Below are 14,056 nucleotides of genomic sequence, written 5' to 3' on the forward strand. Positions count from 1 at the left end.
CACAGGCTTTCTCTAGTTGCAGCGAGTGGGGACTACTTTTCTTTGTGGTGCATGGGCTTCTCATTGTGGTGGCTTCTCTTGTTGTGGAGCACGGGCTCTAGGCGCATGGGCTTCAGTAATTGCAGCACTTGGCATGTGGGATCTTCCCAGACCAGGGATCGAACCCATGTCCCCTGCATTGGCAGGCAGATTCTCAACCACTGCACCACCAGGGAAGCCCCTGAATACATAATTTCTTAAAATGTGTTTCTAAAATAAAAGAGCCCTTTCATAACTCCAGTAACTTTATTACACATGAAAGTTTTCTAAATATCAGTGCATATCAGCACAACTGGGGACACTATGTGACAGATTTTGATTGCTAACACACTTCAATGCATCCTGGACCTACAAACTCCTGTACCACCGCACAAAGGATTTATGACAGAAGTGAGAACCTGTTTGGGAAATAAAGTGGGAGGTGCTGACCCAGCACAGCAGGTGTGGCTACAAAACTCACAAATACTCCAGCGAGATTTTGTGGCAGGCATGTGATAGGGATGCCCAACATTCTGGTGTGTTGGCTGCAGATAATCTCCCAGTCCTCCTGGATAATGTGTGATGAGGTGAGTGCAGACTGGTTTGGAAAGAACAACTTGTCCCACATGACTGCAGGTATGATGATGCACTGATGGTTTTCAGACCAGGGACTGGGTAACCACCTTGTTACAACCTGGAGATTCACACCTGTGAGCAGGTTTGTCAAGCAAGCAGAAGGACTTGGGGTGGGGTTTTAGGCTTTATTGGAGGTGTCAGCCTGCATTCAGCACATAGCATTTAGACTTAGGTTTGTCAAGCATGAGTCCCGAGGAGATGTGGGCACGTTCTTGAAGATTAGCAATCATTATTTGGTGACATATTTTTCTGGTGGGTAGGAGGAGCAGTTAGGCAGTGGGTCCTAGAGTTAGGAGGAAGAGACTTGGGGACTGGGAGAGGGCTACAGTGGACATTCCTAGTCCTTCAGGGTCCCTCACAGTACTCGGAATAGTGACTGGGAGAATTTGGACACAGGCACATCATGAAGCAGGTTCATGAAGATGGACATGACCTTGGAAACAAATCACTGCATGTGGTGGTGGAGGCCTGTGTCACATCTGAGGTGAAACCGAAGACCTGTGTGTGTTGCTGGGTGGTGCTGCTGTCCCTGTGAAGAACTTCCTAAGAGGGAGGCTGTTTGCAGAGAGGTGGTGTGCACTGGGGATAGTGGAGCTGGAGGTCATTCACAGGAAAGCCATCAATGTTGGTTCCCAGTAAAATATACTCTTGTCCCTCAGCATGGGGTGTAGGGTATGAGCAGGGCTCTTGGGTGGAGGGTCACAGGGTATCAGGATGGGCAAGGTGTTCTTTAAAGGAGTCCCCAAAGACTGAAAGATTGAATTCAACATTAAGTAAAGACAGCTGAGGATTTATAGCCAAGAAGTAGAATAAAGGAGTCAGTGGATGGAAAATTACCAACAGAAAACAGGGTAACGGGTGTTCTTGCTAAACCGACTTAATAAGAATCTTGCTATTCAGATCAGATATCAAGGGTAGGAAATGGGTGTTTGATCAGACATCAATGGGGGAGTTATTCTTATTAAACTGCCTTTTCGGGTTTCTTAATAAAACTGGGCTAAGCAGGCTTGTCCTCCAAACAATATAGGTTCATTTCTCATTTGGTTGTTTTTGTTCATTATGGACCAGCTGAGAGGAAATCAAGGTGGCAGGGTAGGAGGGCATGGAGCTCACGTTCCCCCACGAACACATCAAAAATACATTTACTTTGGAACAATCCTCACTGAAAACTGGCAGAAGGACTCCTGTACAACCAAGGCTGTAAGAAACATATACACGTAATTGGGCAGGAAGGGAAGAAAAGCAATGTGGTCAGGAGATGTGGGACTCAGAGAGGAAGGGCGATCACTCGGGCAGTGAGCTCACTCCCCGGGGAGTGAGTGGCTTGAAGTACAGACTAGGTGTTCCAGTCCCCGTGTTTATGTTGTGGAGACAAGCCTCCTTGACGGGGTGGAGGACCACTGGGACAGATAGAAAGGCTGGAGGAGCCTGGACTTTTCTTGGGAGGAGTGAGCAAGCAAATGCCTGTCCCTGCGGCCAGGCAGAGAGAGGTCTGCATTAGCAGGTTTTTGCAGGTTTCTGGTGACCAGGATCTTAGCACACCCAAGTCAGAGTGGAGCAAATGCTCTGGCCTCACTAACTCCATGCCAGAGCATGGGACTGCGTGTGTGGCCACCAAGACCTGGGAAAAGAGTCGACTTTTGGAAGCAGAGGCAACCTGGTCCCAGTGCAGAGTCAGAGTGGGGCTTTGGTAGCCACTCTTGGCACTTACTTCCCAGGTATATCAGAAGCAGCCCAGTCTTCTGACGGCAGCTGGTTGGCCACAGCTCATCCACCCCACCATACATGCACAGAAACCACAGGGGCCCGCCTCCTCCCTATGGAGTGGTGCCACAACACAGCGGGAGTGAGGGAGAGTGGAGATACTGATCAGCTGTGAGAGAGCAAGAGGTCTTGTTTCCAGTGCAGGACAGAGAGAGGCCTCTAGCAGCTGTTGAGTTCACCATGATCACCTCACCATGGTCCCCAGTCCAGTGCACCCTGTCCAAGCCAAGAAAATGCTCCAGCCCACTGCATGCCACAGTGCAGCACTGGATCTCGGGCAGCCACAACTGGGGAAAAGACCCTAGGTTGCATCTGAGCGTAGCCACAGAGGCCTACACAGGCAGCATACCAGACCCCTGTATGCAGGAAACCTCCACTTGTTTCAGCACTCCCTTCCTGTGGCTAAAGTCCCAGTGTGGGGAGAGGGAAGAACACACACTTAATGGGAACAGAGCCAGCCCCAGCCCGACCCTCATGGCTTCTGTTCCTGCAACTTGGGATCAAGTCCCACACCCGGTGCTGGCTGTAGTCCCTCAATCTCCAATCTCAGCCGTTACTGTGGTGATAGCTGCCATCACGCTCTGAGGAAAGACGTGACTTGCACCCACATCAAATCCAGCCCTCCCACCAAAAGCATTGGTATACCCACTCTGCATAGTCATAGTCCCTCAGAAGGACACCCCTTCAAGACCCCAAAGGGAAACTGTATCACCTAAGTGTATAGAGGTAGAGAAAGTTAAATAAAATGAAAATTGCCAATGAAATACTCTCAATTGAGAGGAAGAGAAAACCCCTGAAAGAATAAACAATGAAACAGAAATAACCGTTACAATGTAAATAATTCAAAACATTGGTAATAAAAATATTAACTGAACTAGGAAAAATGATTGACCTAAACACTGGACATTTTAACAGAGAACTAGAAAACAAAAGGAGACCCAATGAAAAATAAATACTTCAAGGGAGTTCTCTGGTGGCCTAGTGGTTAGTATTCTGGGCTTTCACTGCTGTGGCCTGGTATCAATCCCTGGTTGGGGAACTGAGATCCAACAAGCTGCATGGAGCGGCCAAAAAAAAAAAAAAGTTCAATGGCTCAAATAAAAAGCACGCTAGCAGGAATGAACAGCAGAGGAAGAGATACAGAGACTGCATAAGTGGTCTGGAAGATAGAATAATGGAAATCACAGAATCAGGAAAGCAGACAGAAAAACCACTTTTTTAAAAAATGAAAGGAATGTACAAGATCTCTAGGATAACTTTGTGTTCCAATATTCAAATTATAGGGGTTCCAGAAGGAAAAGAGAGGGAGCATGGGAACAAAAATATTTTTCAAGACATTATAACTGAAAACTTCCTTTACCTGAAGAGGGAAACTGGTATTCAGGTACAGTAAGTATTGATACACAGGATCCCAAACAAGATGAACCCAAACAGACCCACACCAAGACATATCATAAGAAAATGGCAAAAGTTGAAGATAGAGTTCTCAATGCATCAAGAGAAAAAGAAAGAGTCATAAACTAGGGAATCCCAATAATGCTATCAGCTGTTTTCTCTGCAGACACTTTGCAGGCCAGAAGGGAATGGCAGGATATATTCAAAGTGCTGAAAGGGAGAAAGCTGCAACCTAGGATACTCTACCCAGCAAGATTATCATTTAGAAAAGAAGGAGAGATAAAGAACTTCCCAGATCAGCAAAACCCAAAAGAATTCATCAATACTAATCCTACCGTAAGAGAAATGTTGAAGAGTCTTCTCTAAATGGAAAATAAGTAATAATCTTCAGGAAAGGGAAAATCCCACTAGGGAAGGCAAATATATAGTAAAGAATGAAGATCGTTTAAATAAGCTGGTAAGTAGATTTTTTTAAATGTAGAAGGAAGTAGAACTACACACAACAGGATAAGCACAAAGATGTAAAATACGACATCAAAAACACAACTACAGTAATTATTATTATTTTTTTGTGGGGGCCCTGTAACATGACTTGTGGGATCTCAGTTCCCTGAACAGGGATGGAACCCTGCCACGGCAATGAAAGAACTGAATCCTAACCACTAGGCGAGCAGGGATCTCTCCAGAAATCAACTACAATAAGAAAAATGGGAAAAGAACAAATATGTGGAGTCTAAATAACATGCTACTAAAAAACAAATGGGTCAGTGAAGAAATCAAATGGGAAAGCAGAAAATATCTTAAGACAAATGTAAACTGAAGCATAACACTCCAAAATTTATGGGATGAAGCAAAAGCAATTCTAGGAGGGAAGTCTATAGCAATGCAGGTCTCAAGGAACAAGAGACATCTCAAATAAATAGCCTAACCTCCTACCTATGAGAATTAGGAAAAGAAGAACGACAAAGGTTCCCTTCCCCCTCAAGAAGATTGGAGCCCCTAAACTACTATCTATGAGAATTAGAAAAAGAACAACAAATCTTCCCCGCTCCCTTAAGAAGATAGGAGCCCCTTTCCCGCCCTAGAGGTCATTTTCCAGTGCTTCCTTGGTGCAGCTTGTCTTTCTCCCGGCGATTCAGGTGCGGGGTGACCTTCCCTGAGACCTTGGCACTACATTACCCAGAAGAGTTTGCGCTAGGGCAGCGACGTTCATCCAATGAAAATCCAGGAAGGGGGCATTTCCGGGAGGGCGAACCTCCGGGAGAAGAACTTCCGGCGTCCTCGTGGCGCCCATTTTGATCGTGGAGCTAGTCGGAAGGTCGGAGTGTGCGGTGATGGGACCGAGGTGACGGGCTAAGAAGACGCAGGAGGAGGCTTTGTACACACTGCAAAGGGACGGCCTGACTGTTGGGGACACCGCCGCCTGCGGGGTGCATCGGTACAAAGTCCGACCGGATCCCTCGACTGTCGCCACTCCTCTCTGCCCAGGAGCTCCGATGGCGGCGGCTGCGCTGAGAGACCCGGCTCAGGTAAATGCTGCGGGCTCCGGGTTCTCCCCTGCCCGTTTCCCCACCCAAATACGAAACCCCTGAGTGAGAGGCGTCTGGTCCAGGACGGTGAGGCCTGCAGGGGTGGCGTCCCTATTTCTGACCACCGTTGTAATGTGGTTTGAATGAGGCTTGGAGATACAACTGAAGCGGGAATATTCGGGAGCCCGGAGTCCATCTTGTTTCTGCGAGGAACGCAGTTTGAGGCCAGGCTGCACCTGGAGTGGTAGATGAGTGGTTGTGTTTCTCTTCTTAGGGCCCTGGGAGCGGTGGAGAGTTTTGAGCAAAGGAAGGGCACAATCTGAGCTAGGCTTTTAAAAATTCTCCAAAGTGTTCAACGGAAAGCAGAATGTAGGGGAGTGATGAGGACATTGAGGCAGAGGGAAGTTGTGGCTTTTTTCAGGGTCACAACTGGTAAGTGGGAGCACTGAGGATGGAGGCACAGAGGAGAGGTTAGCAAGTCAGCCAGAGTTTACCTGGCTCTGGTACTGGGCACAGGTCCAGGGAAGGTGTGAGCCCCTGAAGCACTGCCTAGGTCACTTTCCTCCATTGCCTGCCTTTTCCCACAGATTCCATGGGCTGGAGAAGCACTTTGGGCAAGTGGAGGTTGTCCCAGTCCCTCACTTGTTCTCACGCCCCACGCACACATTCTGTGTATTTGAGGTGTCTTAGGGTTCTTCACCTGCCATTCTCCCAGCACTTTGGTTTGGGGACCCTGGACAACCCCATACTTGGTTTCCTGAGTGCAGGCCAGCTTTTGTGGAGGGGGTTCTAGTTTCCCACCACTGATGGAAGGAGGTGTGGAGGGTTACTCCTGGAACCGGTACCAGTATGTGGCGTTGTTTTTTTTAATGTTTTTTTTTGGCCACACCACACGTCATGCGGGATCCTTAGTTCTCCCACCAGGGATTGAACCTGTGCCCCCTGAAGTGGAAACTCGTAGCCTTAACCACTGGACCACGAGGGAAGTCCCTGTGGCAGTGTTTTGAGGTGAGGCTGAGCTTGTTTAGGTAAGTGCAGGTCTCCTTTTTTCTGATGGAAATAAACAGGGAAGAACTGGAGTTAGACTTGAAATGACTACCTGTGTATTCTGGAGGCAATGGGAGGTTCAGATCAAAGGAGGGAGGTTCTCTTCCCCAGGTCTTGAGAGGCTCCATCTGGTTGGGTGGTAGGGGAAATGTGTGGGAAGATGGACTGTGGGTTTTCAGGAATGAGACTGTTCATGGTTATATTTGTCCCTGTTATACCAGGGCAGTGTGACCTTTGAGGATGTGGCCGTGTACTTCTCCTGCGAGGAATGGTGTCTTCTTGATGAGGTTCAGATACACCTGTACCTTGATGTCATGCTGGAGAACTTTGCCCTTGTCTGCATGCTGGGTAAGGCCCTCACACCCATCCCCATCCTCTGAGCTAGGCTCTGCCTTTCTCCTTTTCCCCAAGGTAGTTCTGTCCTTCTCACATCTGGACCATGGGCACTGCTTTCTTCTTAAAGTTACATGCTGCGGTTATGTGCTGCGGTTACAATGGCTAGGCAGAGTGCATCCCTACTCCTTAGTGCCATGAAACTTGTAGCCCCAAAGTCTTGCAGGTGACCATTCAGGTTCAGCAGTGTTGCAGTCCGCTTTAGAGATCCCTCCTTGCTTGCCCTCTCTTGGGCCAAGTGAGGGTACAGATCCATACTACCCAAAGGTTGCTCTGTTCCTGCACCCGACATTATTTATTTATTTATCTATCTGTCTATCTGTCTATCTATCTATTTATTTATTTATGGCTACATTGGGTCTTCATTGAGAGTGGGCTTTCTCTAGTTGAGCCGAATGGGAGCTACTGTTCTTTGTGGTGCATGGGCTTCTCATTGTAGTGGCTTCTCTTGTTGCAGAGCAGGAGTTCTAGGCGTGTGAGCTTCAGTAGTTGTGGCGTGCAGGCTCTATAGCGCAGGATCAGTAGTTGCGGTGCATGGGCTTAGTTGCTCCGTGGCATGTGGGATCTTCCCGGCTCAGGGATCGAACCCATGTCCCCTGCATTGGCAGGCAGGTTCTTAACCACTGCACCACAGGGAAGTTCTTAAAATATTAATTAAGGAACTACGCTATGATCCAGCAATTCCACCTCTGTGTGTTTATCCAAAGGGTGTGAGATCATCATATCAAAAAGATATCTGGGGACTTCCTTGGTGGTGCAGTGGTTAAGAATCCACCTGCCAATGCAGGGGACACAGGTTCGAGCCCTGGTCTGGTAAGATCCCACATGCTGCAGAGCAGCTAAGCCCGTGTGTCACAACTACTGAGCTTGCGCTCTAGAGCCCGTGAGCCACAACTACTGAAGCCCGTGTGCCACAACTACTGAAGCCCCCGTGCCTAGAGCCTGTGCTCTGCAACAAGGGAAGCCACCGCAATGAGAAACCCATGCACCACAACAAAGAGTAGCTCCAGCTCGCCACAACTAGAGAAAGCCCATGTGCAGCAACGAAGACCTAAAGCAGCCAAAAATAAATAAATAAATATATTTAAAAAAAAAAAAAGATATCTGTACCCCCTGTTTATTGCAGCATTATTTACACTATCCAAGACATGAAAAGAATCTAAGTGTCCATTGATGGATGAATGGGTAACAAATGTGCTGTATATGGAACACTATTCAATATTGTTCAACTATTAAAAAAGAAAGAAATTCTGCCATTCGTAATAACATGGATGGACCTTGAGATCATTATGCTAAGTGAAATAAGTCTGACAGGGAAAGACAAATACAGTTGTTTGCCAGTTTCCAGAGAGGATTGATTCCAGGAGCCCCTGCATATACTGAAATCTGCAGATGATGAAGTTTCAGTCAGCCCTGTGATTCTGAAGTTTTGCATTTGTGGATTCATTCAACTACAGATCATGTGGTGCTGTGTTTATTTAATTAAACATAACCATGTGTAAGTGGACCCATGCAGTTCTAACCCATGTTGTTCAAGAGTCAGTTGTACTCCATAATTACACATACATGTGGAATCTTTTCCTTTTGGCTGTGACGAGTCTTAGTTGCAGCATGCGGTATCTTCATCGAGGCATGCAGGATCTTTCGTTGGGACACTCGGGCTCTTCGTTGCAGCACAAGCTTCTCTCTAGTTGTGGTGTGCAGGTTTTTCTCTTCTCTAGATGTGGTGCACAGGCTCCAGGGTTTGTGGGCTCTGTAGTTGTGGCACGCATAGTCTCTAGTTGAGGCGCACGAGCTCAGTAGTTGTGGTGTGCGTGCTTAGTTTTCCTGCAGAATGTCAGATTTTAGTTTCCCGACCAGGGAATCGAACCTGCGTCCCCTGCATTGGAAGGCACGTTCGTTACCACTGGACAACTGGGGAAGTCCCTGGAATCTTTAAAGAAAAAAAAACCACACACACACACCCCCCCAAACTCAGAGACAGCACAGAAATTAGCGGTTGCCAGAGTAGGGGATGGGCGAACAGGGTTAGATGAAATGCGTGAATGGTGTCAGAAGCTACAGACTTCTAGTTGTAACGTGAATAAGTCCCGGGGATGTAATGCATAGCTTAGTGATTATAGTTAATTATACTGTATGGTGTATTTCAAATTTGCTAAGAGAGTAAATCCTAAAAGTTCTCATCAGAAGAAAAAAATTGTATTGTGGTGTTAACTAAACTTATTGTAATCATTGCACAATGTATACACATATCAAGTTATGTTGTACAGCTTAAACAAATAAAATGTTCCACATCAATTATATGTCAGTGAAACTTTTAAAATTCTACAATGCTCTTTCTTTCTCTGTGAAACCCAAATTTCTGATCTGTATTATTTTCCATCTCTCTAAAGAACTTTTTTTAATGAATTTGCACGATTTTTGTGCATCTAAGAAAGTGTTTATTTCACCATCACTGTTGAAGAGTAATTTTATTGCATTCTGAATTCTAGGATGACATTGGCCACCCCACCCCCACCCCAAACTTTAAATGTTTCACTCCTTTCTCTTCTTGTTTGCATGATTTCTGAAAATTCACATGTTATTCTTTTTGTTGCTTCCCCATGACTAAAGTGTTTATTCCTCTGGTTTCTTTTGGGATTTTTTTTTTCTGTATTTGAATGTGATATGCTTAGGTGTAGTTTTTTTTTTTTTTTTAATATATATTTATTTATTTATGGCTGTGTTGGGTCTTCGTTTCTGTGCGCGGGCTTTCTCTAGTTGCCGTGAGCGAGGGCTACTCTTCATCGCGGTGTGCGGGCTTCTTATTGTCGTGGCTTCTCTTGTTGCGGAGCACGGGCTTTAGGTTCACAGGCTTCAGTAGTTGTGGCACGTGGGGTCAGTAGTTGTGGCTTGCGGGCTCTAAAATGCAGGCTCAGTAGTTGTGGCACACAGGCTTAGTTGCTCCACAGCATGTGGGATCTTCCTGGACCAGGGCTCGAACCTGTGTCCCCTGCATTGGAAGGTGGGTTCTTAACCAATGTGCCACCAGGGAAGCCCCAGCTTAGGTGTAGTTTTTTGGCATTAAACCTGCTTGATGTTCTCTGAGCTTCCTGAATCTGTGGGTTGGTGTCTGACAACTTGGTGGAAATTCTCCATCATTATTGCTTCAAATATTTTTTCTATTCCTTATTCTTTTTTTCCTTTTGATGTTTCTATATATGTATGTTAAAGCATTTGCAGGTATTATACAGTTTTTAGATATTCTTTTTTTTTTTTAGTCCTTTTTCTCTTTGTTTTTCAGTTTTAGAAGTTTCTAGCTGAGAGATTCTTTCCTGAGTTGTGTCCAGTCTTAATAAGCCCATCCTATTCATTCTTCATTCCTCTTCTGTTCTTTTTGATCTCTAGCATTTCCTTTTGGTTCTTTATTAGAATTTTCATCTCTGCTTGCATTGCCTTTCTTGTCTTATATGCTGTCTGCTTTATCCATTAGCAGGCATTAATTAGCATATTAATCATAATTGTTTTACATTACCAATTTGATCATTCCAACATCCCTGTGATATCCCTCCCAGCCTCCCTCTTTTCTTTCTTCCTCCCCTCCCTTCCTCTCCCCTCCCCTCCCCTCCCCTCCCTTCCCTTCCTGCCATGCAAGATCTTAGTTCCCTTACCAGGGATCGAACCAGTGCCCCTTACAGTGGAACTGTGGAGACTTAACCGCTGGATCCCTAGAGAAGTCCCTCCCTGTGATACATGATTCTAGTTCTGAAGTTTCCTTTGCCTTTTCAAAATTTGTTTTTTGGCCTTTTAGTTGGCCCTGTAATTTTTTTCTTTGCAACTGGCATGATGTATTGCCTAAAAGGAACCATTGTAGATAGGCTTTTATTTTTTTTATTTTATTTTATTTATTTATTTTCTATGGCTGTGTTGGGTCTTCGTTTATGTGTGAGGGCTTTCTCTAGTTGTGGCAAGCGGGGGCCACTCTTCATCGCGGTGCGCGGGCCTCTCACTATCGTGGCCTCTCTTGTTGCGAAGCACAGGCTCCAGACGTGCAGGCTCAGTAGTTGTGGCTCATGGGCCCAGTTGCTCCTCGGCATGTGGGATCTTCCCAGACCAGGGCTCGAACCCGTGTCCCCTGCACCGGCAGGCAGACTCTCAACCACTGCGCCACCAGGGAAGCCCAGATAGGCTTTTATTGATGTGTTGGTAAGATGTGGAGAGTGGAAGCATGCATGTTGCTGTTAGCATTCATATTATATTTAATTTTCAATCTTTTAATGAGCCTGTGTGCCTGGATCCTGAACTTCACAACTTCTTCTCAATTTAATTTTCTCTCCCTTAGTTGGGACAGGATGGGTATTGGGGGCTGTAGTTGGGTATTTCCTCTTTCCCAGGTAAGTTAGGCTCTGATAAAATGACAGTAGGTTAGGCTCTGGTTAAGTAGTTTCTACTGAGGGCAGGCTTTGTTAAGAACAGAATGTTCTGGCTATTTTGTTTTTCTAATCTTCATCATTTCCTTTTTCAGAAGGCTTTGTTTAGTTTGTTTGTTTTGTAGTTCCTCAAGTTGTAAAGGTAAGTTGTTGATTGATGATATTTCTTTGTTTATATGTAAGCATTTATAGATGTAAATTTTCTCCTTAGTAGTGCTTTTGTGGCATCCTATAAGTTTTAGTATGTTATATTATTGTTTTCTTTAGTCTCTTAAGTATTTTCTAGTTTCCTGTGTGAGTTGTTTTTCATGGACTTATTGGTTGTTTCAAAACATGTTGTTTAATTTCCAGAAATTTGTGGATATTTAAGTTTTCCATATGTGATTGATCTCTCTCTTCATTCTGTTTCAGTTGGAGAGGACAGTTTGTATGATCTTAATCTAATTTAAACTATTGTTCCTGTCTATTGCTGAGAGCAGAGCATTGAAGTGTCCCCATACTATAGTAGAACTGTTTCTCTTTTCAGTTCTGTCAGGTTTTGCTTTATATCTTTTGATGGTCTATTATGAGGTGTGTAAATATGTATACTTATTTTTATTTTTCTTATTTATTTATGTTTGGCTGCATTGGGTCTTTTTTTAAAAAATTTATTTATTTTATGTATTTATTTTTGGCTGCATTGGGTCTTCGTTGCGGCACGCGGGCTTTTCATTGTGGTGGCTTCTCATTGCAGAGCACAGGCTCTAGGCATGTGGGCTTCAGTAGTTGTGGCACGTGGACTCATTAGTTGTGGCGCATGGGCTTAGTTGCTCCACGGCATGTGGAATCTTCCCAGACAAGGGATCAAACCTGTGTCCCCTACATTGGCAGGCAGATTCCCAACCACTGCACCACCAGGGAAGTCCCTAGATTTCTTTATTGTTTGATATGAATAATAGCCACCCCTGTGTTCTTTTCGTTACTATTTGCATGAAATATCTTTTTCTAACCTTTCATTTTCAATTTAATTGACTTTTGTCAACAGCATACAGTTGGATCATTTAAAAAAATCTGTCAGTCTGTCTTTTGCTTTGAGAGTTTAATCCATTCACATTTAGAGCAATTACTGATGAGGTATTTTTGTCATTTTGCTCTTTGTTTTCTGTATGCCTTAGAGCTAGTTGTTCCTTATTTTTTTGTTATTTTCTCCTTTTGTATTTAAATTTGTTTAGTGATATGTTTTAATTGTCTTTTCATTTCCTTTGTGTACATTATATGATTATTTGTAGTTACCATGGGGATTACATTTTATATCCTAAACCTACCAACATACTAATTTTAATTTACACCAGCTTACCATCAATAACATTACAAAAACATCTCTCCTTCTGTAGTGCTCTATCCCCACCATTTTCTAGTATTGATTTTACAAAATTACATACTTGTATGCAGTGTGTTTAACCTGAGACTACGGTTTCTTTAAATGCATTATTCTGTGCAATCAGGTAGAAAAAGAAAAAGTGCTGTTATAAACTTACAATCGCAGTAGCTTTTATAATTTTCTATGGATTTACCTTTCTCAGAGATCATTACTTTCAAATAACTTTGAATTACCGTTTAGTGTTTTTTTCATTTCAACCTGAAAGACTCCATTTAGCATTTACTGCAAGGCAAGGCTAGTGTTAAAGAACTTCTTTAGCTTTTGTTTACGTTGGAATATGTTAATTTTCCTTAGTTTTTGAAGGATGTTTCCCTGCTGCAGGGTTATTGGTTGACATATTGTTTTCCTTCAACAATTTAAATATATCAGCCCACTGCTTTCTGGCCAGATTTCTGATTAGAAATGTGCTGATAACCTTCTTGGGGATCCCTTGTCTGGAATGAGTCACTTCTCTTGCTGATTTCAAGATTCTTTGTCTCTGCATTTCAACAGTTTTATTATAATGTGCTGCAGTATGGCTCTCACAGTCTATTCTGCTTGGAGTTTACTTAGATTTTTGGATGTTCCTATTCATATCAATCCATAAGTGTGCTATGTTTTTCTGTTTCAAATCCCTCTAGTGTTTTTTTTTTTTTTCCACTTCAGCAATTGTACTTTTCAGTTCCCAAATTTCCTTTTTTACAATACTTATACTTTCTATCTCTTTATTGTTATTCCTACTTTGTTCAGGCAACACTTTTTTCTGTACTCCTGTTTTTTTTTTTTAGCAATTGTACTTTTCAGTTCCCAAATTTCCATTTTTACAATACTTATACTTTCTCTTTCTTTATTGTTATTCCCAATTTGTTCAGGCAACATTTTTTTTTTCTGTACACCTGTTTTTTTTTTTTTTTTAGCTATTTGAACATCCTTTAGTCAGTTGTTTTTAAGTCTTTCTATTTAGTTCGCCATCTATTTTTTGTGTACCTGTTTATAAGTTATAGTTGCGGTTGATTTGTTATTTTCCTTTGCATCATACATTCCTGTTTCTTTGTATGTCTTGTGAGTTTTTGTCATTGAAAACTGAGCATTTGTATCTTATAATATGGTAACTCTGGAGATCCTGTATTCACTTTAACAAGGGTTTGCTGGTGGGGGCTTCTCTTTGTTGTTGAAGTTTTCAGGTGACTCTTTCCTGGATATCAACATGAGGTGTAAACTTAAGGGGTTTTCACTGTGCCTTTCCTGGGGGTGCACTATGACTTTTGATGGCTGATTTTGAATGTTAGTCTTTAAATATCTCACTCTTCAAAAGCGAAAAACCAGAAAAATGAAGAGTAGGAAAAGAGACACTGGCCCTTAAAATCAGGTGGGGAGACGGATTCATAACACCTTGTACTCCATCCACTGTTGTTCAGGTTGGGAGTGGATTCCTAACACCTTTTACTCCATCCAGTGTTTTTCAC

At 43.6% G+C, this 14,056-nt stretch overlaps 1 protein-coding gene across 2 annotated transcripts in view; it reads left to right on the forward strand.

Annotated features, from left to right (window-relative positions):
• The first annotated feature begins 123 nt into the window (after positions 1–123).
• The window catches only part of LOC309648109 (uncharacterized protein), an 81,595-nt gene continuing 67,662 nt past the window's right edge, over positions 124–14,056 (forward strand). For both annotated transcript variants that reach the window (XM_082436243.1, XM_082436244.1), the window contains exons 1-2: positions 124–5,342; positions 6,611–6,737. In XM_082436243.1, the coding sequence (XP_082292369.1) occupies positions 5,310–5,342; positions 6,611–6,737 (160 nt within the window). In that variant the 5' untranslated portion in view covers positions 124–5,309. The remainder of the gene's footprint in view (positions 5,343–6,610; positions 6,738–14,056) is intronic.

Source organism: Balaenoptera physalus (assembly GCF_965194825.1).
Source record: "Balaenoptera physalus genome assembly, chromosome: 19".
NCBI lineage: Eukaryota > Metazoa > Chordata > Mammalia > Artiodactyla > Balaenopteridae > Balaenoptera > Balaenoptera physalus.